This window comes from Notolepis coatsorum (assembly GCF_963971535.1).
Source record: "Notolepis coatsorum genome assembly, chromosome: 6".
NCBI lineage: Eukaryota > Metazoa > Chordata > Actinopteri > Aulopiformes > Paralepididae > Notolepis > Notolepis coatsorum.
The window spans coordinates 4,692,789-4,717,891 of record NC_140170.1 but is presented as its reverse complement, the minus strand read 5'-3'; the positions used below and the strand labels follow the sequence as shown (position 1 = coordinate 4,717,891).

Here is a 25,103-nt window from a genome sequence, read left to right as displayed (position 1 = left end):
GTTTCCTGCATGCTGGGTTCATTCTGGTTTCCTTCCCATCCATCTTCATTCAGGCTGAACACCTGTAAACTCTCAGAGAGATCCTGTAAAGCTCTGGCCTCAGTTCTCAGATCTACCTCCTCCAGTCTGAGAGAGCTGCACCTGAGTGACAACAAGCTGCAGGATTCAGGAGTGAAGCTGCTCTCTGCTGGACTGAAGAGTCCACACTGTACACTGGAGACTCTCGGGTCAGTATTATATTGAGACACATTTTACTCAAAGAAATGTAACAAAATGTAGAATTGTAAAAAGAAAAAGAAAATAAATGTCTATTTATATATATGAAATGAAGTGATTTTAAAACCCAAAGCTTATAGGTGTATCAACTACATTACAAGGTCACTCTGTCATTTCCATATTGTAAACTGTTGCCAGAGAGCTGATTACCAGAGCTGAGGCTTTGTGTAGCATCACCCTTGTGCGTTTATGTTTACCCTTAATTTTGATTTCAATTGACAATGGTGGAAATTAATTAAATTAAAATACTTGTCGTTGACTGATTTTAAATATATTTGAGAATTGCTGGCCTACAGGATATGTGCGACATTTTATCCAAACTGGATCAGAACTGTAGGAGCTATGGCTGGTACAGACAGACACACAGACAGAACCACAGACAGGAGTGAAAACAATGCTTCCTCTCACTGTCTGCACTGGTGTAATTAATTCATAATTCACACAACCTCTTCTTGTTCTATGGTTGTTAATAAATCCTTCTTAATATTCATGTACTTAATATTCATGCCACATTTTACTAAATAAAAAAGTAACAAAATGGCTCAATTGTAATATATTTATTATATGTATAGTATTAATAATGCTGAACTCTCTGCAGGCTGTACCGATGTGGTGTTACTAGGGAAGGCTGTGCTGCTCTACCCCCAGCTCTCGGTTCCAACCCCTCCCACCTGAGAGAGCTGGACCTGCGCTTCAATAACCCAGGAGATTCAAGAGTGAAGCTGCTCTCTGTTGGACTGGACAAACTCATGTATGTAAACTGTTGTTATCTCTTGTCTGACCTAGGTACTGTTGTACTGGAGTTCTGGACCAAAACATTGAACAGTGTGGTTTCTAACTTTAAAACCATCAGTGGAGCGTGAATAAAAAGTAATTTCCACAGAGCGGAGACTGTTCTGGTCAAATCAAGTGCAAAACAACGTTGTCATAATAAATAGTTTATTCTGAATCTAACCTTTTATTGAGTCATGTCAGCAGGCCAGCTAACAAACTACAGTTGGAACGGTTTTCGTAAATGAATAAGTTAGGGTTCGCTTTTGTGGCATGTAGGAGTACCTCAATTCTCAATTAACAGAACCCAACAAAACTACAAACACTACACCTACACCAATTATTCAATAAAAGAAGAAGGTAAGACTGTTATTATGTTACATGAATATAGATGTACATGGGGGGAAATGGTTAGGTTAAGGTTAGGGTTTAAGTTAAGCCTCGGGTTAGGTAATGTTTGATTATCACTGATACACATATAGACATTTAGAGCTATCAGAGCCATAGGTCTTTCTCATATAGTCTACTCCACCTTTCCCCCGTTCTAAGATACATTATAGAACAATTACAGTTTTTAATTATTTTACAGAACAGTTGTGAATTACTTTACAGAACAACAGCAATAAGTACGTCTACTTAAAGTTTTATTCGTTTTAGGCACAGTGAATAATAAGAAAGCCCACAGCAGTACTTTGCTCTTAATACTTTTGTTATGGTTTGACTGTGAGACTTTAGCGCAGAGAGAAAGCACAACTGGACAGGTTTCAAGGGTGTTTAATATCAAAAAGGGAGAGTAGTTAGACAAGCGTGAGGGTTCTCAGACGGTGCGTGGGATGACAGAGTAATAGACTGAGGTTTGAGAATAGCCTGCTGTAATGCATTACTCATAGACTGAGGTTTGAAAACAGCATACTGTAATGCATTACTCATAGACTGAGGATTGAAAACAGCCTACTGTAATTCATTACTCATCGGCTGATGTTTGAGAATAGCCTACTGTAATTCATTACTCATCGGCTGATGTTTGAGAATAGCCTGCTCATAGACTGGGAAGTTTAGTTTTTATAAATGGCAAAATGTCTGTTACCATTTTTACATCAATGTAGTTAAGTAAGAGTAACATATATACTTTAAAATGTTGTGAAGTAAAATATATCATTTATATTTAAAATGTAGCAAAGCAATTTTTTTTTATAAAAGTACTTGGTATTTGTTACTTAACCTGTTACGCCCCATATTACCAGGTAAATAGTGTGTCCCTTACTATGCTTGAGTAAATTGTAATGAACCAAAGGAGAATATAATTTTTTTAAATAATTTAAAAAAGATCTTTGACAGTGAATAACACCATGCTAACATTGACCAGACGTGACAAATCCACTGAGCTCATTCAGCACCTTCTTGAGATCACGTGTACAAAAGATCTAAGCAAATTAATAAAGTGCAGATGATTTACAAGGGGTTTTGTAGATACAGTACAGCATTTTGCCATCCAGACACATGCAATTTGAATATAGAATATCAGGCCTATAATTGACCTTATTATGGCCAAGTCATCCATCTATGGATCGGGCCAAATCTCCACTTTCCAATGGCAGAGTTCAATCTGGATTTAGTACCAAAGACCGTGAATGAAATCTACTGTAAGTAACGTTTTTTTATTGATTCATCTCAATCTCTCTTATTTTTTCAGTATTCTGTATGAACAAACCAGACTAAGAAAAAAAGTATTTGCAATTTATTCTACTTTATACGTATAGCACATGCATGAGTCTGGTCTCCTTTGAAAGGTAACATTCTTACACAATAAAGAAAAATCATGATGCGATTAAATGCATAAATTTTTTTTACTTTAAATTCTTACTGTAGTTAATTAATCACAATTAATGCGATAAAATCCCAGCCCTACTAATAACACTTCAAATCATTGGTAAACAAACGTAGTGCTGAAAATATACACTTTGACTGCTGTTTTGATAGAGTTAGGGTCTTTACTCTAGGCTACAATTGAAAAAGAAACGCAACATTAATTAATACGGACTGTATTGATCTATTTATGAGTGATATTAATTTTGTACCGGTACCGGAACACTCTGGCTTAACACTTTGGATGCCAGCCATTTTAGCCATCCTTGTACTCAGTGTGCCATGCACCGCTGTAAAGGATAGGGATTTTCACTGTGCGTCGCAGTGTTTGCAGGGCTATATCAATATTCTATATTATAGCTATGGAGACAATACTATGGCTTATTTGACAGTAACTATCACTCGTTCAACATGTGAAAAATAATACGTTTTTCATGTATACGTTCGCGTGTTATACCGTGGTGAATATTGTATAGTTTCAGAGTGATCCTGGCTAATTTCTGGTAATTGCGTTATGGAGCGATATGTGAATTATGCTAAAAACGTTCACGTTGCTCGCCTGTACACGCTACTATTTCCAAATCAAAGGTATATAATAGGTATTATGTCTCATCATGAATTCATGAAGGGGGGGGGGGGGGTCGTTTTTTGATGCTTTGATCGCCAGTAACGGCATTCGTTTTGAACACCACACACGCTGATTAAAAATAATATTCCAATTGTCTGATTGCGATTTCCAGTATTGATGTCCATCTGGTCCCGGACATAATTTGGCACAACTTATGGATAGAATGTGCTAGATGCGTTTCGAAGTGGTCGGATGAAGCGATTCACTTGGCTTGGTCTACATTCTCCGCCCGGACTATATACAATGTAACACACAGTGTGAAATAAGGTTTCAAAGGGTGGGCGATACTGCTACCTAGCAGGATGCAGAGGTGGGACCAAGTCATTGTTTTGCAAGTCTCAAGTCAGTCGCAAGTCTGGGTACTCAAGTCCCGAGTCAAGTCCCAAGTCAAGACAGGCAAGTCCCAAGTCGAGTCCCAAGTCAAGACTGACAAGTCCCAAGTCGAGTCCCAAGTCCTAACCTTTAAGTTTCGAGTCCTAAACAAGTCATAATACGCGTTTCACCAAAAAGTTTCATTATCAACTTGTTGGCAAAACATAATACAATTTCTATAAATGTAATAATATTCAGAATCAGTCTTACAGCTAGATACAATTGGGCAAGAGCTGCTTGAAAACCAGTTCAGGAGTATATTGAGAAAAAAAAGAATAAGGATCACCATATCCATTTTAAAGGTAGGATAACAATAACCAACATATTGTCTTCCCACTTGGACCAATCATTTATTTAACGTCTGCCTGCCTTGTATATACAGTCTAATGAGTCTATGGCACATGATCCATAATAGCAGACCTTGGTTCAACTAACTATAGTCTACCTTAACCCTTTATCAATTTTGGGGTATAACAAATCTGTACTGAAATGACAAGGCATCTCTGCATTTCATATATTAGGTAGTTTATTAGGTATTAGAATTAGGTAGGGCCTAATTCGTGTGCGAGTAAAATAACAAACTCAGCAAGGCCAACGGCTTCTCTGTTACAGTGGGTGACAATATTGTCACAAGGAAAGATGAAATTACCTACCTGGGTTCCATCCTGTGACAAAATGGCAACCAATAAGTCAACCAACGAACTCGATTCTTATACCGGATCTCCTCACTGGTAAACAAGAATACCTTGAAGACTAGCAGGAGCACTCATTCAAGGGTACTACGACTATGCTTGTACCTCATGGTACCAAAGCACCTCAAAGGCACTAAAAACAAGATTACAAACATCACAAAACAAACTGGTCAGACTACTGCTTGACCTTACCCCTGCCCATTTTGACAACCTAGGATGGCTTAGAGTACAGAGTACATCAACTTGCAATGGGCCTGGTCTACAAGATACACTACCACCATTTATACAACGGCATGCAAATTTCTCGATTCTGATTGGCCATTTACACGTCTTTATTGGCAACAATCCACGGTCCTGGGCTCAGGACCCGCCCACAACCGAATCACATATCACTCCCCGGCTCACTCCGGGAGAAAACAAGATCGCGGACAACAAATGGATATGTTGATAGCACCATAACGACTAAATATGAAGCGATTCTGTCAAGGGGAATGTGTTAGTCCTTTAAACAATGTTGGATGATGTAATTGATGGGTCTTGAGTCAATCTAGAACAAAAGAAAAATCGCGGATTGATTGATTGATTAATTGATTGATTTAAATTTCTACTTCCTTCCCACTGACTGCAGCGTTCACTCTCACACTGTCCGACGCTGGCGTACCCACAAACACACACACACACATACACACACACACACACACACACACACACACACACACATACACACACACACACACACACACACACACACACACACACTGTGACACACACACACACACACACACACACGCACACACACACACACACACACACACACACTCCTGTCTGCAACAGCGGGGGAGTCAGACTGAGAGAGAAGCAGCGCTGTTTTAAGTGAGCATGGTCTATTGAATTGATTGATTGGTTGATTGCTAATTTTATTACTGTACCCCTGGTTTCCAACTGGTTAAGTTTAGGCTAAAAGAAATAAATAAAAAAATAGGGCGAAGAAAACGTTTTTTTCCTATAGGGCAAAGAAAACGTTTTAATTTGTTTTACCTACTTTATATAGAAGCATCTAAGAATGAAGTTCTATGGAAAGTAGGTCTGCATTCCCTTAACAATTGTGTGTATTGAGCCGTACTGTATTGTACCCATTCTGCATCTGGTAATAACATTTTCAATCAATCATTCCAATAATACACAGTTGGATGTGTTAGTTGGTTGGATGCACTTCAAGCTGCTTCCACATGAGGCAACTTCTCTCAATCATTCCAATAATACACAGTTGGATGTGTTAGTTTGGTTGGATGCACTTCAAGCTGCTTCCACATGGAGGCAACTTGTCTTTTTTGTAGTTGTGGGAACTACTTTTTCTGGCGGATGGTTTTTTCAATAAATCTTCGATTAATGTGTGTTTATTGTATAGAAATAAGGTTGGATGAATCTGGCAGTTGTATAAAAGCTTTACACCACTTGTAGTCGTGATTTGTGACCAATAAACCATGCCTAGGGGGGTCTAACGACCCTCGGCTGCGCCTCGGGCCTAACGACCACCCCTAGGCATGGTTTATTGGTCACAAACCACTCCTGCGCGTGATGTAATGCTTAAGTACATGTCGAAATACTTCCCAAAGGTCAGTGAATTCCAGGACCACAACACCAGAGGGAGTTCCACAAATCATGTTCAACCCAGATTCATCTCAAACAAGGGACTAAACACGTTTAGCAATTATGCCACAACAATGTGGAACGCCCACAGCTGTAAAATAATGTAAATCCCTACCCTCCTTCAAAACCGCTCTCAAATAGCACCTACGGGTGGCTCCAATAAAAAACTGGACCCTGTAAATGTCCAACCCCCCCCCCCCACCCAACCCCCTCCAATGTAGTTTCTTCCCCTTCGAATGTAGTATATATTTCTGTTTCTTATGATCTATGTCTCTTATACAGTACTGTATACTTGTATGTCATAAATGTCTTGATAAAACAGTACTGTATAGCTGTATGTCATAAGTGTCAAGATGAATTGAAAATGGGGGACCCTGATGTAAACAAGATGAAAGTCTTTCTCTGGCCTGCATCCCCTTAACAATTGTGTGTATTGAGCTGTACTGTATTGTACCCATTCTGCAATCTTACAATTTTTAATCAATACATTTTTTTAAGGAGCAGCATTAATGTTAGGCTTTCATCAAGCGAGACATTGCTGACTGTTTATAAACCACGTTACATACCGTTATTTATGCAGCTTCAAATGTAGTTGGAAGTTGTTGCGTCTCCATCTGTGATTTTCTGCAATTCGTTTTTTGTTGACCACCACATAAGAAAACGAAGCAATATTTGGTATAATTTCCCACTAGATACGTTGTTCTTAACGTTGAATGAATGAATGAATGAAAACTTTATTAACAGATTGCAGAATGGGTACAGTACAGTACAGCTCAATACATACAATTGTTAAGGGGATGCAGACCAGAGAAAAACTTTCGTCTTGTTTACATCAGGGTCCCCCATTTTCAATTCATCGTAACTTACTTCTTCTCTGGCGCAAATTTATTGGATGCTGTCGGATTGTTTCAAACAAAGTGGGCAGCAGATATGATCTTTGAGCCAAGACACAAATTACATTTAACTAAAACGATCCTTTCTTTGGCTCGACAAAAGAGAAATTGACTTGTGACAATATCCATCTGTAAAAACGCGACTAGTGGGGGCTGCCATGACGGTTAAATAGTAAACACCCCACAGCACAGCGTGTCTCCGCGAGTAGGGTCCAGCTGCAGCGCCGGAGAATTCTCTCAAGGGGCAATCCTGTGGCAGCCACAAACCTACTACTTTCTATATAGCAGCTGGGAGGTGCGCTGTTTTAAGTGAGCGACGAGCGTGTGTTATTGGATTGATTGATTGATTGAACATCCAAGCTGCTTCTATAGAAAGAAGGTTCGTGGCTGCCACAGGATTGCCCAGTGAGAGGATTCTCCGGCACTGCAGCTGGACCCTATTGGTCTCAGACCGGAGAGGAGAACTGCGCTGCAGCTCGCTACCAATCTACATAAAAATAACGCAGTAACTAACGAACCATTCAGTATTTAATATAACTTATCTTTGGGCATGGGGGAAGCCAAGGTATCAAGTCTTCTCAAGTCAAAGGGCTCAAGTCCAAGTGAAGTCACAAGTCATTGGTATTAAAGTCAAAGTCGAAGTCAAAGTATTTTTTGATTTGGTCAAGTCAAGTCCAAAGTCATCAAATTCGTGACTCGAGTCTGACTCGAGTCCAAGTCATGTGACTCGAGTCCACACCTCTGGCAGGATGTGGCCGGTATTGCACTTTGGGGATCTCAGAATGATTTCCTATGGTAACACAGAGGTCCGTGAACCTGTAATGAATAAGAAAATCGAATAAAAGAAAAGACTATGAAAACCCGAGAAATCTCGGGTCTGGCACTCAACCGCTGGTGAGTTAACCAGAGAAATCTGGAGTCTGGCCACCAATGTGTTAAGCGGAAGCGGTTAAGTACAGTACTTGAGTAATAGTTCTTACCTATCAAGGGTGAAAAGTAACTAAGAACATTTACTCAATTATAGACAGACAAATTCTACGAAACTGAAATATCCCTTTAAATAATATTTATATAGTGTATATTACTGTATATAGTATTGATATAACATGAAACTAATATATCATTAAAATAACATCAATAAAATTATATATCAATAGAATAACAGATCAATAACATAATAGATCAATCACTAACTAAGTTTCATCTACATGTTTTCGAATGAAAAACGTATGATGGAAACAGTAAATCTCCATACAATTTCATGAATATCGGCAAAAGGTTTTTGCACTCAACCTTACCGGATTTTCTCTTTATCAGTAAAAAGGTTATCCACCATGTGTTTCTGCTTTAAATATTAGAATTAGAACCAACAACTAGAGAAGGAGATGGCGAACAAAGGCTATTATACAAAATCTACCGTTATACATCTCCCGTTATACATCTCCATTATGCATCTCCGTTATATATCTCCTGTTATACATCTCTGTTATACATATCATGTTATATATCTCACGTTATACATCTCCATTATATATCTCCCGTTATACATCTCCATTATGCATCTCTGTTATATATCTCCTGTTATAGATATCACATTATATATCTCACGTTATATATCTCTCGTTATACATCTCCATTATGCATCTAAGATTAAGATTTGTTTATTAAGGACAATGCAAATGAATGAACATCATTTACATGTGTATGCATAACATCACAGCATGATAAGGACGTAAATATGCCGGGAATAGCACAGGGCTAATTTCCACCCGTAGTCCTAACATAAAACAAACACAAAACGGACCATACAACGTTCATTCATAAAAACTGAGATCACTGACATGACTACACTAACATGACATTCAGTCAGTACAACATCACTAACATCCCTAATGAGTGCATATTTGGCTGTCTAACAGCCATTTCCTGAGTTGGCCCCTAAAGGTGGACAGGGTGGTACATTCCCTTAAGGGGACCGGAAGGCTGTTCCATGTTCGACTTCCCTTTATCGATAGAACATTTTTGCTGAAGGCGGTCTTTCTAAAATGGACCTCACAATCCCGTCTGGTGTTTGACCTAGTGGCTAATCCAATGTTCCTTTTCTCGTGGATAAACTCCTTGAGAGGGGGAGGGGCTAATCTGTGCAGGCATTTATATACAAAGCAGGAACTTTTATAACGTCTGAGGTTTTCAAAATAAAAAATTTGATGCTTATCCAGGATTTTACAGTGGTGGTACGAGTACTGTTTCCTGTCATATACCTTCAATACTCTGTTGTAAAGTTGTTCTATGGGTTTCATGGCTGTGGCCCCAGTAAATGACCAGTTTAGAAGGCAATATTCAATGTGGGAGAAGACCATACAGTGTAGGTATGTCTTTGCGGCTTCAAGTGTTAGGGAGGGCCGTATTTGTTTGAAGTTGGAAATGTTGAAGTTGATGGTGTTCCTCACTTTCTTTATGTGTTTCTTAAAGGTCAGGTTTGAGTCCAAGATGACCCCAAGGAATTTGAAGTGGGAAACAAGTTATAGTTCTTCCTTTTTTCCCTCCTTCCTCAGGAACACATTGGACCGCTTGATGGTTTCTGGACGCTTGCTAAAGACCATGCACACAGTCTTTTTCGCATTAAGTAGGAGACAGGTGCTGTTTAGCCAGCATTGTACCTTGTCTAGTGCACATGTGAGCCTAGATGTAATCAACTCTATGTCCTTGCCCTGTGTGTAGATGACTGCGTCATCGGCATACATCTGTACATTGAGTTCGGGACACACATTTGGCAGGTCATTGATATACAGGGAGAATAGCAGGGGCCCAAGGATTGATCCCTGAGGAACACCTACAGGGTTGTCTAGATATGGGGACTTGGCGCCATTGACCGTGACACATTGTTTTCGGTTTGATAAGTAGGATCTAAACCATTCTATTGTAGCAGCTGAGAAATTGAAGTGAGTTAGTTTGGTTAGGAGGATATTATGGTTGACACAGTCGAAAGCCTTGCTAAGGTCTAAGAAGACAGCACCAACATACTTGTTGCTATCTAGTGCACTCTTGACCTTTTCAACAAACAGACAGTTGGCTGACTCTGTTGAGTGAAGGGCACGGAATCCAAACTGCATTGGGTTAAGTGGGGTGGGGCCCAAGTCAAGATGTTTAGTCATGAGATTCGACACCCACTTCTCTGCAACTTTGGATATGACAGGAAGTATACTGATGGGCCTATAATTGGTCACCAGTGCCTTGTTGCCAGATTTAAAGATAGAGGTCACCGTGGCCATCTTCCAGGATGATGGAACTTCCCTGGAGGTAATTGATTGATTCACTAGTAGAGTGATGGGTTTAATGAGTGCATCAGAGTATGTTTTGAGGAAATCAGTGTCGAGCCCGTAGGCGTCCTTGGCTTTGGAGCCTTTCAGAGCCAGAATGATCTTTTTCACTTCAGGCTCTGTTATTTCCTCCAGTTCAAAGAGGGGCTGGGTGTTGGTTACTGGGTTTGGTAGGATACTGGAGGGGGCAAAGTGTTTGGTGCTGTCTAGAACACTATTTAAGAAGTGTTCGTTGAGGGTGCAGGCCAGTACTGTGGGGTCTTTAACTAGTATGTCATTCACATTCAGTTCTAGGGGGTCTTTTTCCCGATTGTGGTGTTTGCCTAGGAGTTTATTCAAGGTTTGCCAGATTTTTTTGCTGTTCCCTTTTCCTGCTTCAATTATACTAATAAAGAAGTTTGCTTTGGCCTTTCTGAGGGTCTGTGTGACCTTGTTCCTAGCATGCGTGAATCTCTGTCTGTCGATAGACAGTCCAGACTTTAAGCTCTGTTTGAGGAGTGAGTCCCTGTCTTTCAATTGCTGTCTGCAGCTGTGATCTAGCCATGGGAGGTGGGTTTGTTTTTTGACTTTTTGGCTCCCCTTCCTAGAGAAGGAGGCCATCGTCTCCTTGATTTTTGCTGTGAAGAGGGTGCAGTTTTTCTCTGTGGTATTGGAGGATAGTATCTCTTGCTAGTCAAGCTTTTTCACTGCATCCTCAAAGCTCTGTTGCAGGTTTTTTGGGATGTAGTTTGATGAGGTGGCAGATTTTTTGGATGTTTTTAGAAAGCGAGTTTTGTTGAGTTTCCTGGTGAAACAGATGAAATTGTGGTCAGATATACCGGTCAACATGTTGTTGGTCTTAGTGATTCTATCCGGTTGGTTGGTGAAAACTAGGTCTATTTTGGTCTGGGAGGTTTTGGTAATCCTAGTTGGCTGTTTGATTATTTGTTCAAAGCTGTGGGCATCCATGGATTGTTTTAAGTTCTTTCTAGCCTGTTTACTGTCCCAATTGACATTGAAGTCACCTATGATTAGGACATGTTTTAACTGGTCGTATAACTCAACTTTTGCATCTGGTTTTCTGTAGAGACATATCAGGGTAAATTACATTTGTTCAGCGAGAGTGATTTCCACACCAACATATTCTACACCAACACATTCAAAGTCAGTGGACCATTCCAGTTTTTTACAGGCAATTGTGTCTCTGATGTACAGTAGGACTCCCCCACCTCCTTTCCCAGTATTCCTGTCATTCCTAAATACATTGTAGCCTGGCATGGATACTAGGGCTTCAGGGGACGACTTCTTTAGCCATGTCTCACTCAGACCTAAGCAATGTAAGTTAAAATCAAGTAGGAGGTGCTCTAGTTGTTCGCGTTTATTACCAACACTACGAATGTTGAGGTGACCACAAAAGAAACCCTTTGGTTTGCATAGGGGGTCCCATACAGTTCTGGCCTGGTTTAGGGTACCACATAGTTTAGTCTTGCGGTGCTTTCTCAGTACATGGTTTCTACCTCTAGGTGCTACCTCTAGGTGCTATCTCCGTTATACATCTCCTGTTATAGATATCATGTTATATATGTCACGTTATACATCTCCGTTATACATCTCCCATTATACATCTCATGTTATGCATCTTCTGTATTAATCCATATTAATTAGTTCTTGATAAACTTTAAAAAAAAATATTATCTACCTTTTCTCCCCACTTTTCTATTTTTCTCCCGTCCCCAATTTCGTATTGTCCAATTCTACCCTCCCCTGTCTCGAATGTTGTTATACCATGCCTCCCACTGGTCGGCTGCAATGTGGACGAAGCCTTGCATCACGTGTCCCCTCCGGTACTCGCGGAGGCAGCCGTCGCATATTTTCACCTGCACAGCGCAATCTCTCAGCGGCGAGGGTCTGCGTGGGACGGACACGCCGCCCTCGTCGCTTCCTGATTCTACTGCACAGGCGCACCAACCGACCTGTAGGAGTCGCTGTCCACAACGTCCGATCCCCACCCACCAGCTTCCCACCCCCTAATACTGCCAATTGTATTAGTATGAACGACCAGCCAAGCTGGTAGCAACGCAGAGAGCTGGGCTCGAACCCAGCATCTCCTGCGTTGGTGGCGAGCGCCTTGCCCACTGCGCCACCTAGCCGCCCAGTTCTTGATAAACTTGATTCCTTTTCATATGTGATTTGGCTAACTGGACAAACATTTGTGTGCACTGTGTGGTTTATTTGCTAATTTTGTGTAAAAATTAAACGCTTAAAATGTAGGAAATATATTTAATGTAACAATATTTTAGCAAAAGTGTGTTTTTACAGCATGTGACATCATTACACACAGGTTTATATTCACATCAAATTTGTTGGATGGAAACACACTTTCACCGCATAATTCACATTAATGTTTTTGCAAACTTCAAATAATTGGCTTTAAATTCAACTGACAAGTGGATGGAAACTTAGCTACTATCTGTTCTTGTTTCTACAGTCTGGACCCTCTGGACTCTGATGAAGATTAAATCTGGACCGAGGAAACGTGAGTGTTTGTGTGTGTGTGTGTGTGTGTTCGTGCGTGCTTGCGTGCGTGTGTGCGTGTGTGTGTGTGTGTGTAGGTGTGTGTGTTTAGGTGTGTGTGTGTGTGTGTTTAGGTGTGTGTGTGTCTTTAGGTGTGTGTGTGTGTTTAGGTGTGTGTGTGTGTTTAGGTGTGTGTGTGTGTGTTTAGGTGTGTGTGTGTTTAGGTGTGCGTGTATGTGAGTGTTTGTATGGTGATAACTAGTAATGAGGTGTGTGTGTCTCCACCAGATTTGTGTCTCCTCTGACAGACGGACACACCTCCACACCTTCTAGAGTCTCCTCTGACAGACGGACACACCTCCACACCTTCTAGAGTCTCCTCTGACAGACGGACACACATCCACACCTTCTAGAGTCTCCTCTGACAGACGGACACACCTCCACAGCTTCTACTGCAGCTTCTCTGAACAACTCTATCCTGGTTTAGTGTCTGGTCATCTGGCTCCTCATTGTCTCTGTGTCAGAATGATTTCACTGACCTATTTGATGTCTAACACACACACACACACACACACACACACACACACACACACACAAACATATACACACCCACACATGTACATGTATGTAATAACATCCTCTTACATGTTAAATAGATCATTTGATCTTTAAAGGTAACATATTATACCTCTCTTTTCTTATACTTTTACTATGCCTTTCAACGAGCGATGACAAACTCAAATTTAGCGACAATGCAGATGTTATAATAAAAAAGGCTCATCAGCGTCTGTACTGTCTTCGTAAACGTGACGGATGTGTCTGTGCGCCGCACCCGCACATATTAACTTGTTCCCTCACCCTTATTGTTTGTTTGTTTAGTTATTGTTTGTACACGTTTACATTCATGATGCACATACACAATTTCTATTTCACATAATTACACACGACACATAGACTTGCGTACTGATATCATATACATTCTTTATTATCTGACTTACATGGTTTTACAGGTTTGAGTGCATGCATCTCATTCATTAGTTTGTTTCTGCAGCTCTGCAGCCAGCCGTCCTCACTCTGGGCCAACAGAGCTCGGTCCTAAAGGGCCGGATGGGGGTGGTGGACCGAACCAAGTTGTGGGAGATGTCAGGGGGGGTTCCTTGTATTGTGATTTAGTTTATTATATGTATTTTCCTTATTACTTAAGATTATTGGTTGTTTAGTTCGGTAGATATGTTATATGTTGTATGTTTATTGTTTATTTGATTAATGTGCATTTTTAAGATAGTAGGGTAAAATATGAATTAATCAATTAGCCTGCCTATATATAGGACCTATATATAGTTTGAGTTCTCTTTTGTGTGGGGTCTTCTGTTCCGTTCAGGTCTGTTTTTACACCTGCCTTTTATTATTTGGACCACTTATGTTATGTTTGTAAATTATGTATTTTGTATGGGTAAATAAGACCCTTATTGTTTTGGCTGTATTTTCATGGGTAAATAAAATCCTTATTTTTGGCCTACACCACTGTGTCCTCCTCGTCTGGCTGCTTGGTCCCTTACACGTCTATGCCAAATACAACGCAGTTCGGTTTCCGGGTTCCTCTGATTGGCCACTAAGCCCACGTGACCGCGGCTAGCACGCCCCCCTTATCGCCCGCTGCCGCGCTGTGAAGCGGAAGAGCCAGCGAGGCGACGCGACTGCATCCCCTTAAAAATTGTGTGTATTGCGCCAAAGGGAACACAGTTTCTTGAGTCTGGCGTTGTACTTTATCTATTTAGTGTTACTTTTGGGAGTAGTGGGGGAGAAATGAATGAATGAAAATTGTTAAGGGGATGCAGACCAGAGAAAGACTTTCGTCTTGTTTACATCAGGGTCCCCCATTTTCAATTCATATCAACATTTATGACATACACAACATACATGACATTAGGGATTAATAAGAACGAGCCGCCTCGGAAGAAGACGGCCGCTGCTGCTGAAACCACCGCCTCGCGTCGCCTCGCTGGCTCTTCCGCTTCACAGCGCGGCAGCGGGCGATAAGGGGGGCGTGCTAGCCGCGGTCACGTGGGCTTAGTGGCCAATCAGAGGAACCCGGAAACCGAACTGCGTTGTATTTGGCATAGACGCGTCCCTTACAGTAAACTAAACTCCTTTGGAGTCGAACACAGAATTCTGGCAACGTTTTATTCGTCCTTTATTGAAAGTATTCTAACCTTTTAATTTGTATGCTGGTTCACATCGCTCTGTCAAAGAGACAAGAACAAACTGCAAGGTGTTGTCAACCTTAGCTCAAAGATTATCGCCAGAACACACAGATCCCTAGTGCAGTTTAACAGCTCAAGTGCTCAAGAAAGCACATAAGATAATTAGTGATTCCACACATGTCCTTCATGTGTGTGTTGACCTGTTGCCCTCAAGAAAGCGCTTTAGACAGCCTGCCTATAAAACAAACAGAAGGAAGTTTGGGTTTGTTCCAGAGGCCATTCGACTGATGAATGGCCACAGTACAAGGAATAGTCAGTTTACTAACATGTCATGCACCTTTTGACCCCTTGATTAAAAAAAATAAAGGAAAATTGTACTGACCGAATTTTTTTATTCGACTTGACAGATCAACAATGTAGGGATCCCATTCTGGCAGTGTCATGTCTCTTGTGCGTTGGTAGTGTCATATATGTGTCTTGTCCCATGTTGAATGAAGGAGAACCACAGGCATTGTGTAAAAAAGGTTGTTTTAGAGTTGATATATAAGTGTAATTTTGTATGGCCATGTTGGATATCTGATTTGCCTTATTTCTTTCTTTTCTAATACACAATACACTTTCTCTGCAATCAAGTCTCCTGAGTCTTCATTAAATATTATCATCAGTGTAATTGCTCCTCCTTATTCCGTAGTCAGAATCTTCTGATTATGGTTAGCCATCATACTTGCAGATACATACAGTAAAGGTGTGCCTAGAGTCTGAGCCCCCATAGTCAAGACCCCCTGTGGGGGTCTCTCAAAAAATCTATATAATTTTTTATTTACAAATTAGTATTATTTATGTTACCTAAATAAATTGTTAATAGATCATATTTTTCTTTTCAGTTTTTAAAAGAACTGAGTAATTAATGTTGTGGAATAGGCTGCATTTCACCTCCAAGCCGCTATGCGTCGCCCATGAGCGTCGCCCATAAGTTTAACGCTACTCCAACCTAGTGAAGAAGAAGCAGCAAGCAGCTGCTGTAAACACAAGGCTGCCGGTGTTCTGCAACTGAAAACATAAACAGTAAACAGTACGCCACATGCCGCCAGAAAAAAGGCTCAACCCGTCGCAAGGCTGTACAAAGCTGGATAGCTTTGGTTTTATAAAAAGGCCAAAGACTGACGCTGTTAGTGCAGCAGCTAGCAGCGCTACTGTCACTGAAGTTGACACTGCTAGTGCTAGTACTAGTGTTAGCTCTGCTGCTCCTGCGCGCAGTGCACCCGTTATTGTTACCGCGCCGGTTGCCACTGCCAGACCCGAGTCTCCACCACTAGACCTGGACTGCGCTGCTACTCAACCACCACAATGTTTAGAAAAAAGTAATAATTGCCACTTGAGATGACACAATCTATAGCTTGATGTAATGGCTTCTGATAATGCAGAGCTCTAATTGCAGATGTTGTTATTACTCTCATGGTCTGAGATAGAAAGGCATCAACCCCTGGCTGCCTGTGTGACACTTTAAGTCGTGATGTTAGTTGGCTTTCAGCTATCGATAGTTCAATGCTGGTGGGTGCTATTATGTTAGACTTCAGTGCCGCATTTGATGTGATTGATCACAATCTTTTAATACAAAAACTCATTTGCTATGGTTTTAATAACTCAGCAATTTTATTTTTTAGGAGTTATTTGTCCTCGAGGTCTCAGAGGGTCTATTTTAATGGTGCTTTGTCAGGCAGTAGAGGGTTAGAATGCGGTGTCCCACAGGGGAGTTGCCTGGGGCCCCTCTTATTTTCTATTTTTACTAATGATATGCCTTTTTCTATTCATCAGGCTAGTCTGACTTTATATGCTGATGATTCAACCCTTTATTATGCTGCAGCTACAAATCAATCAGGTTTTGGCTGGTGAATTGGACATTTTATATGACTGGATAAAAACAAATAAGCTGGTGCTTAACATATCAAAAACTGTTTGTATGCTTTTTGGGACCAATCAAAGATTGGCACGTAAACCTACATTGGTTCTACAAATTGCAGGTCAACCTATACATCAGGTTGAAAAAACTAAGCTTCTAGGCCTTTGGCTTGATAGTACTTTATCATGGTCTGATCACATAAACAAAACTGTTTTTAAAATGGGTAGAGCTATTGCTACTGCCAGGAAATGTGCACCATTCCTTCCATTTGCACTGTTTAATCAGATTGTTTGTGCTTTGGTTTTGTGCCACTTGGATTACTGTTCTGTAGTGTGGGCTTCTGCTTCAAAGCAGTCGCTAAATAGGTTACAAGTGGTACAAAATAAGGCAGCAAGACTCGTTCTTGGTTGTTCATATAGGACTAGTGTTGTTCAAATGCATGAACGTCTTAGTTGGAGGAGTGTTGAGAAAAGACTTTCTGCCAACCTTTTAATTTGTTTTCATAAAGTGATCACAACCCACAGTCCTAAATATATCACGGATAAAATAATTTACGCCTCAAATGTGCACATGCATTTTACCAGAGGGGCAAGTAGAGGGCAGATTATTCTACCCCATACAAACACTAACAGTATGCAAAGAACAGTTTTATATAGGGCTATTAGGGCATGGAATTATCTTCCAAGTGACATACGTGACATAAGAGGTGTAGCAAGCTTCAAAAATAAATTAAAATCTTACATGTAGCCAATATTGACAATGCTGAGATATGCAATATGTTACCGTTGATGTACATATTTAGATATAATTTGTGTTATAGTTTGTGTGTTAATGTTCTTGTGGTTCCTTGGTTGGTACGTCTTGCTATGTTGTGTTTCCTTATTTGGTATGTCTTGCTATGTTTTAATTGTATTATGTTTTAATTGCAATGTATATGTTGTAATGTTTTAATGTTGTCTTGGACCCCAGGAAGACTAGTTGACGTCTCGGCGTCAGCTAATGGGGATCCTTTGCTAATAAACAATAAACAATAAACAATGTGGTGGCTGTAGCTCAGGAGGTAGAGCTAGTTGTCACTATTAGCTTTGGATAAAAGAGGTCAGTGGTTCAAATCCCGGCTCTTCCAGTCTGCATGTCGGTGACATGCTGCAGTAGTTACTTTTCTTCTTGTTGTTCTAAGAAGATGCTGCTACTTCTAATTTATTTTTCATTTAGTTCTTGATTACCTGTGCACATTTGTTTATAACATTATTTATTTTGATTTATACAAGTATTTATTTGATGTTCATTTTATTATCAGATGATAATGTTACTTACTGTATCCTGATAAATGCTGCTGTTGTGCCATACAACTATTTATTTTCCATTAGATTATTTTGTTAGTTTTTGATTTATAAGTGCAGAGACAAATAAATGTTAATTCAAGTTCATAAATTTGGTCTCATTTTTTCAAATTAAATTGTTGTATTTTATCAGATGCAAAATGCAAATAAGTAAATATGGCATTATATATCAGAGGTGAGTAAGAAAATGAACAAATATTGATGGTTAAGAATGAGACTGAATAATGACATCACACAATAGTCTAATGATTAGACTGTTGTGTGATGTCATTATTACTTAGTATTTGACTAATCCTAATGAGATATTCCTCTAAATATGACTTCGAAAACAGCCAAAATTCCAAAAATAATTCAGGGGGCCCCCATAGCTCTCAGGAGATAATTCGAACCCTGAGCGTATGTATGTACCATTTGGTCTGCAGACAACAGGACAGTAGCCAGCAGTGTAACTAGTAAGACTAGGTAAGGGATATGTACAGATATAGTATATAAACGTAAAATGTAAAAGGGATTATATGCAGGTATTTGCAGACATAAATCAAATAAAATACAATGTATATGTAAGGCCTGACAACACGTTAATGTCCCCATGGGCCGGACCCGTCTTCTTTAAACAAGTCAAGAAGAAATATCACAATAAATCAAGAACAAAACAAAAAACACCATGAAATCCAAAAGAAAATGTAAAATAAATAAATGCAATACTCCAAGACATACCCCACGCGAAGGTAAGGAAAAACTAACTAAAAACCTAGCAATAGGAAAAAAGCACCACAGGCAATGTGGAGGAAAGAAACCTTAGAAGGGCCGTTCAAGGGGGGATCTCCCTTCTTAGATGTCGGTGATAGTAGTGTTGCTATAAAACAGGCGAAACAGTTTGTAAGTATATACATCAGTGGCGTTGTTAGCCCTGGGCTTCCGGGGCTTTAGCCCTGGGCTTCCGGGGCTTTAGCCCCGGATGTTTTTCTCCTAGCCCTGGAGCTTAAAAAAAATATCTTTTTTGGATGGCAGCATCCCCATTGTCTGTGCTGAATGTTTGTTAGTGTTTGGTATTTTCTGTTGGTTTTTAGTACTTTTTTTTTTTAATATATTTTATTTTAAATTTTTTAGAACATTGTACAAACATGACAAACAGTATACCAACATTACATACAAACACACTCAGACAGTGAAAGTAAAAAAAAATGCATTAAAGAAAAAATTATAATAATAACAAATTTTTTACATTTGCTATTACAACACGGTTACCAGCCATACATGACTGAGAAATATTGTGTTTGGGGTCCCTCATAGGGGGACTGTGAGATCAGACGGGCAAATCAGCTGCCGCCTCTAGCCTCATCGAGATAGGCTAAGAACGGGTCCCAGATTTTTGAAAACCTTTTAAGTGAATCGGTTCTCAGGAACCTTAGTCTCTCCATCCGTATGACAGAGGTCATGTCCGCCATCCACAGTTGGAAAGAAGGTGCTGAGGAGGACTTCCACTCCATCAGTATTTGTTTTTTAGCAACTGTTGTCCCCAATGTCAAAGATTGTTGCACAGCTGTAGGAAAGCTCAGAGAGGACTCAGAGCAGCCGAAGATGGCGAGCTCTGCCCCCGGCTGTAGAGTTATCTTGTAGGCCTTAGAGTACCAGTCAAATATTTTGGCCCAGAATCCTGTTAGTGAAGGGAAAAACCAGAAGGTATGAGAAAGTGTACCCTCTGATACCTGGCACCTGTCGCACAGAGGTGAAACAGAGGGGTAGATCTTGTGCAATCTATGCTTGGAGTAGTGGAGACGATGCACAACTTTAAATTGGATCAGCTGGTGTCTACTATTGACTGAGCCAAGTTGTACTATAGACAGACTCCTATATCCCATACAATATCAGATAGATCAATACCGAGTTCCTCCTGCCATTGTTCTTCAATCTTCTCAGTAGAGGCCATATTACAGTTGTCAAACAGACACACAAACCTAAAGATGAGGTGCTTGGAGTGGGGAGGGCTCAGCAATATATCAAAGAAAGAATGTTCAATTGGGAGCCCTTCGAAAGCCTGAACTTTGGATCTAACATAATTTCTGACTTCATAATCTGAGCCAGTTGGTGCCGGGCAACTCAAACTTCCTCTTTAGTAGATCGAAGGATGCAAAGTGACCGTCTATGTATAAGTCCTTAATGGAAGCTAGCCCCTTCCCACTCCAGGCAAGGTAACCCCCGTCTGTCCATGGAGCCGAAAAAGTGTGATTAAAACAGATTGGTGCATGGATAGAAACATCTGGTAGGCTCAAAGCACCCCTGATTTGATTTAAAATTCGGACAGAGTTTTCCACGACAAAACTTAGTTTCAAGCTTCTTAAGATCCAGGGTACCCCTGGTTTGACAAATAGCATAGCTGGCAAGGATGAGTTAATAAGGGAATTAGCCTCCATTCTCAGCCACGAGGGGGCCCCAGGAGTCAATTCACCTGTTGTCCCCTGCCGCCAGTACATCAGAGCCCGTTAAACCACTACACCACCGTGCCGCTCCTATACTGTAGGAATCTCCGTTCAAAGTCAAGCAGGCTTAGGAATAGCTTCTTCTTCTCCTCAGCTGTCAGCTCTCTGAACCACAGTGACAGCCCCACCTCCATACCATATAAACACTGAACCCCATTAATTATACTCTAGGTTCTGTTGCCCATAGCCTACTGTACAAACTCTGAACTCTGTTGCCTATACTTAGTTTATACCTTACTGCCTTCACTGCCTACAGATGCTTTACACTGTATTCATAACTATCTGCCTATAGTCTACACATAACACTGTATGATAGCCATGCACTCAGGTTAGATGCCAACCTCTTTTCGTCGTACTGTAGCCTACTTGTGCTGTATGATGAAAATACATTTGAATTTAATCAAATCTAATGTAATCTAATCTAATGTCCCTGATTAACCACTATTTACATCCTCTCACATTTCTTGAAATGTTATCATATGTACATTAAAACCAATTTATAGATTTGTTCAAAATAGCCATTTAATGTCTACAAAGTCAGTCTCCCATCCATTGTCTATGGAGCAGCTCCAAACGTTATACTTAGTGACGTCACACATTGGAGAGGAGCTCATGTTCACAAATATTGGTTGAACTTCCCCGGCTCATGGAATTGTCAGATCAAGAGCAATGTAGAAAGTGCAGACATAAAATTGTGACCAGGATGTCCTCAGAATTCATCAGTTCATCAAGAGGAGGAGGAAGAAGAGGAAAAAACTGCAACTAAGATATCATTTTATTTGTGGTTCATCATTGTGTAAAGATTCCTGATATTTTATGCTTTTGATGTCATGCTACCTAGCATCTGATTCTGACAATGCAGCGCTTGTTTGAACTTGTATTAGAAAACATAAAACATGTAAGGTAGTTTGCCCTTATAGACGTGTAGGTGACTTGAGACAGGAAAGACACCTTAATCCAGGATTCTGTCATGAAGTGAGAACTGTTTATTTACCAGATCTGGGAAGCACTTAGTTACAGACCACAATGTACAACAAAAGATTGGCTCACAATGGTGGTACAGACGTTTTATAGGAAAGGAACATGACGTAGCATCAAAAATCAACCAATAAGCGTCTACAAAAAATTAATACGCTATACATTATAGATAACATTGTCCAATAAACATAGCAAGAGGTGAATATATTTGAATAAACATAAATCCCTGTCCTTGATTGTCCCGAACTTTGTCAATGTTAATCATTTTATGTACTGTTTTGGCAACATGTGTTTTTCATCTGTCATGCCAATAAACATAATTTGAAGTTGAATTTGAGAGGGAGATGTATAGAGAAAGAGAAAGAGAGAAAGAGGGAGAGAGAGAGAGAGACTGTAAAAGTTCCCACCAGGAAACAGATGGGGTTTCCTGAGTCTCCTGATGAAGCTCTGGATCTGCATAATGAACTGAGCAGAACCGGTATCAGTCCTGAGTGCCAAACCCTGGATGATCACACTGTTTTAAAGACATCTCTTCGCCGGTACAGGCAACCTCATCCATCCAGATCGGGCCACTGCCCTCGCCAAACCTGGCCCCGCCTGGGGCAGACAGGGCTTCACCACATCCCAGGTCTCTACACACCACCATAGCAACCTCCATGCCCCAGTTATCATCACACACTGTCCCCCACTGGCCATCATGGTAGACCTCCACTCTGCCAGTGCAGGAGTCATACCCACCATCGACCAGTCGGTAATAGATATCTGACAGTGTAAAAGAAATCATGCAGTCAGTAAAGAAATTATTGATAAATAACTATTGTCTTATAAATAACACAGCTAGGGATGTTCGATATTGGCTTTTTTACCGATACCGATATACCGATATTGTCCAACTCTTAATTTCCAATACCGATATCAACCGATATCAACCGATACCGATATATGCAGGGTTCCCCCCCCCCCCCCCCCCCAAAACACGGAATAATTTCAGGTAACATTACATATCTCTTGTCGTGGAATTAACACAACATTATGCATACTTTTTACAATAAATAAAATCAGAATTTGTTCTTACTTGCTTGCCTGGGTAAATAAAGGTTAAATAAATGTAAAGAAAAAAAAAATTATTTTATTTTTAAAACGATACCGATAATTCTCGATATCACATTTTAAGGCCAATATCGGCTGATAATATCGGTAGGCCAATAATATCGGACATCCCTAAACACAGCTATTAAAACCTTTTCCACCCGAATATTTTTCAGAGTGTTGTATAAAAGTTGCGATTTTAATTTCAAACGTATTCAAGTATTAACATCACTAACATGTCACAACCGCATGTAGAATGTATATTATCATCAATACGTTAGTTTAGCAATAGGTTAAAAGTGTCATTAGATAGATTTAACTTTTCGATTTGGTGAAGTCTATTCCGAGAGGGCGACCATTTTGGAAATCTTTAACGATGGGAATTGTAGCCTTTTTGCTGCCATTTTGTAGTAGAGTTCCACAGATATCGTTCTGCGTTGAAAGTTTTAATTTTTTTCTCAAAACTTTGTTTATTGAAGTTTTTTCGTTGCAATATGAGATGAGCACAAGGTCAAATTGTACACATATATGCCAGACGTATTGCACATGTCTACATATAAGTAGTCAAAATATAGGTCTGTTGAATGTAGACAATATACATATTGCACAAAGCTACATATAGTTAGTCAAAATATAGGTCTGTTGGATAAACAATATACCTATTGCACAAAGCTATGTATAAATAAACAGAATATAGGTCTGTTGAATGTAAATAATATACATATTGCACATGGCTACGTATAAGTAGTCAAAGTATAGGTCTGTTGAATATATAGACTAAAGAGAATACACCACAAAATAAATATAGATGTTGTTTCGGACATACAGTCAATTAAACAGATATGTACACTCAGGACAAGCACTGTACAGCAGGAATAGAGGAATGGAACACATTTTATTTTATTTTTTTAAATAAGAAGGTAGACATCGGTTACATTTGCACATGTAGATAGGTCAATCGACTGGACTGTGCTAGGCTAGGAGTGAGCATTATTTATGGGGGGTCGATTGAACCTTGTTCCCCAACATAGGTAAAGAAACGACCCCATGTTTTATAAAATCTAGCTGTAGAACCCCTTATGACACACCTTATTTTCTCCATCTTAAGGAAGTGCAAAATATCCCTGAGCCACATAGAGTGAGATGGAGGAGTGGGTGACTTCCAATGCAGTAAAATGAGACGTCTAGCCAGGAGAGTAACAAATGCTACCAGGTCAGCTTTATATCGTGGCAGAGACAGAGTAGTAGGGGAGATAGAGACACCAAAGCAAGCAGTTATGGCAGTCGGGCTGATTGGGATCTCAATACTATTTGAGATAGTTTCAAATATTTCAGACCAAAAGTTATGCAGGGAAGGGCAGGACCAAAACATGTGACTATGTGTAGCAGGGGCACGGTGGCATCTGTCACAGGTGGGATCAATGTTGCCATAGATCTTGGCTAGCCTGACTTTAGTAAAGTGTGAACGGTGAACAATTTTACATTGGATCAGTCCGTGCCTCATGGCACAAATTGAAGAGGAGTGGACCCGGTGTAGAATATCCTCCCACAGGTCTTCTGTGATGTCCTCACCCAGGTCCTCCTCCCATCTCCTCCTGATCTTTTCTAATGAGGTAGGACGCAGTGAGGAAATCAAGCCATACAGACAGGGCCACCTGGGAGAAATGCAAGGCCCTATGCGAGATTTAAGTGCGAGCCCCCCCCCCCCCCCCTAAAAGGTAAAAAAAAAAAAAAAAAAAAAATATATATATATATTTTTTTTTTCCATACAGTCAACATATTCTTAAATAATAGTGCTGCCCGAGGCTGGGCATGATACAGTCAACATATAGCAAGAGAGAGAGCGAGAGAGAGCTCCCATTCTACAGTCAATATACAGTGTTATCACTGCACAGACCCGGCAATGCCCCTGACCCTCCACCAGAGCAAGGCCAGAGAGAGAGAGAGAGAGAGAGAGAGACACATTGGAAAGAAACAACCCAAAACCAGAGCAAATTGAAATGCTATTTGGCCCTAAACAGAGAGTACACAGTGGCAGAATACCTGAGCACTGTGACTGACCCAATACAGACTCAGCGAGCACAGCCTAGCCATCGAGAAAGGCCGCCATAGGCAGACCTGGCTCCCAAGCGAAGACAGACCCACTGC

The 25,103-nt window shown here is 40.4% G+C and overlaps 1 protein-coding gene across 1 annotated transcript in view; it reads left to right on the top strand.

Moving 5' to 3' along the window:
• LOC311230750 (uncharacterized protein) overlaps positions 1–22,632 on the top strand; it is a gene marked incomplete at its 3' end in the record, with an annotated part of 39,288 nt that extends 16,656 nt beyond the window's left edge. Inside the window, exons 10-12 of the mRNA XM_084317108.1 lie at positions 54–227; positions 875–1,062; positions 22,412–22,632. Of these exons, the coding sequence (XP_084173234.1) occupies positions 54–227; positions 875–1,062; positions 22,412–22,632 (583 nt within the window). The remainder of the gene's footprint in view (positions 1–53; positions 228–874; positions 1,063–22,411) is intronic.
• Positions 22,633–25,103: the final 2,471 nt, after the last annotated feature.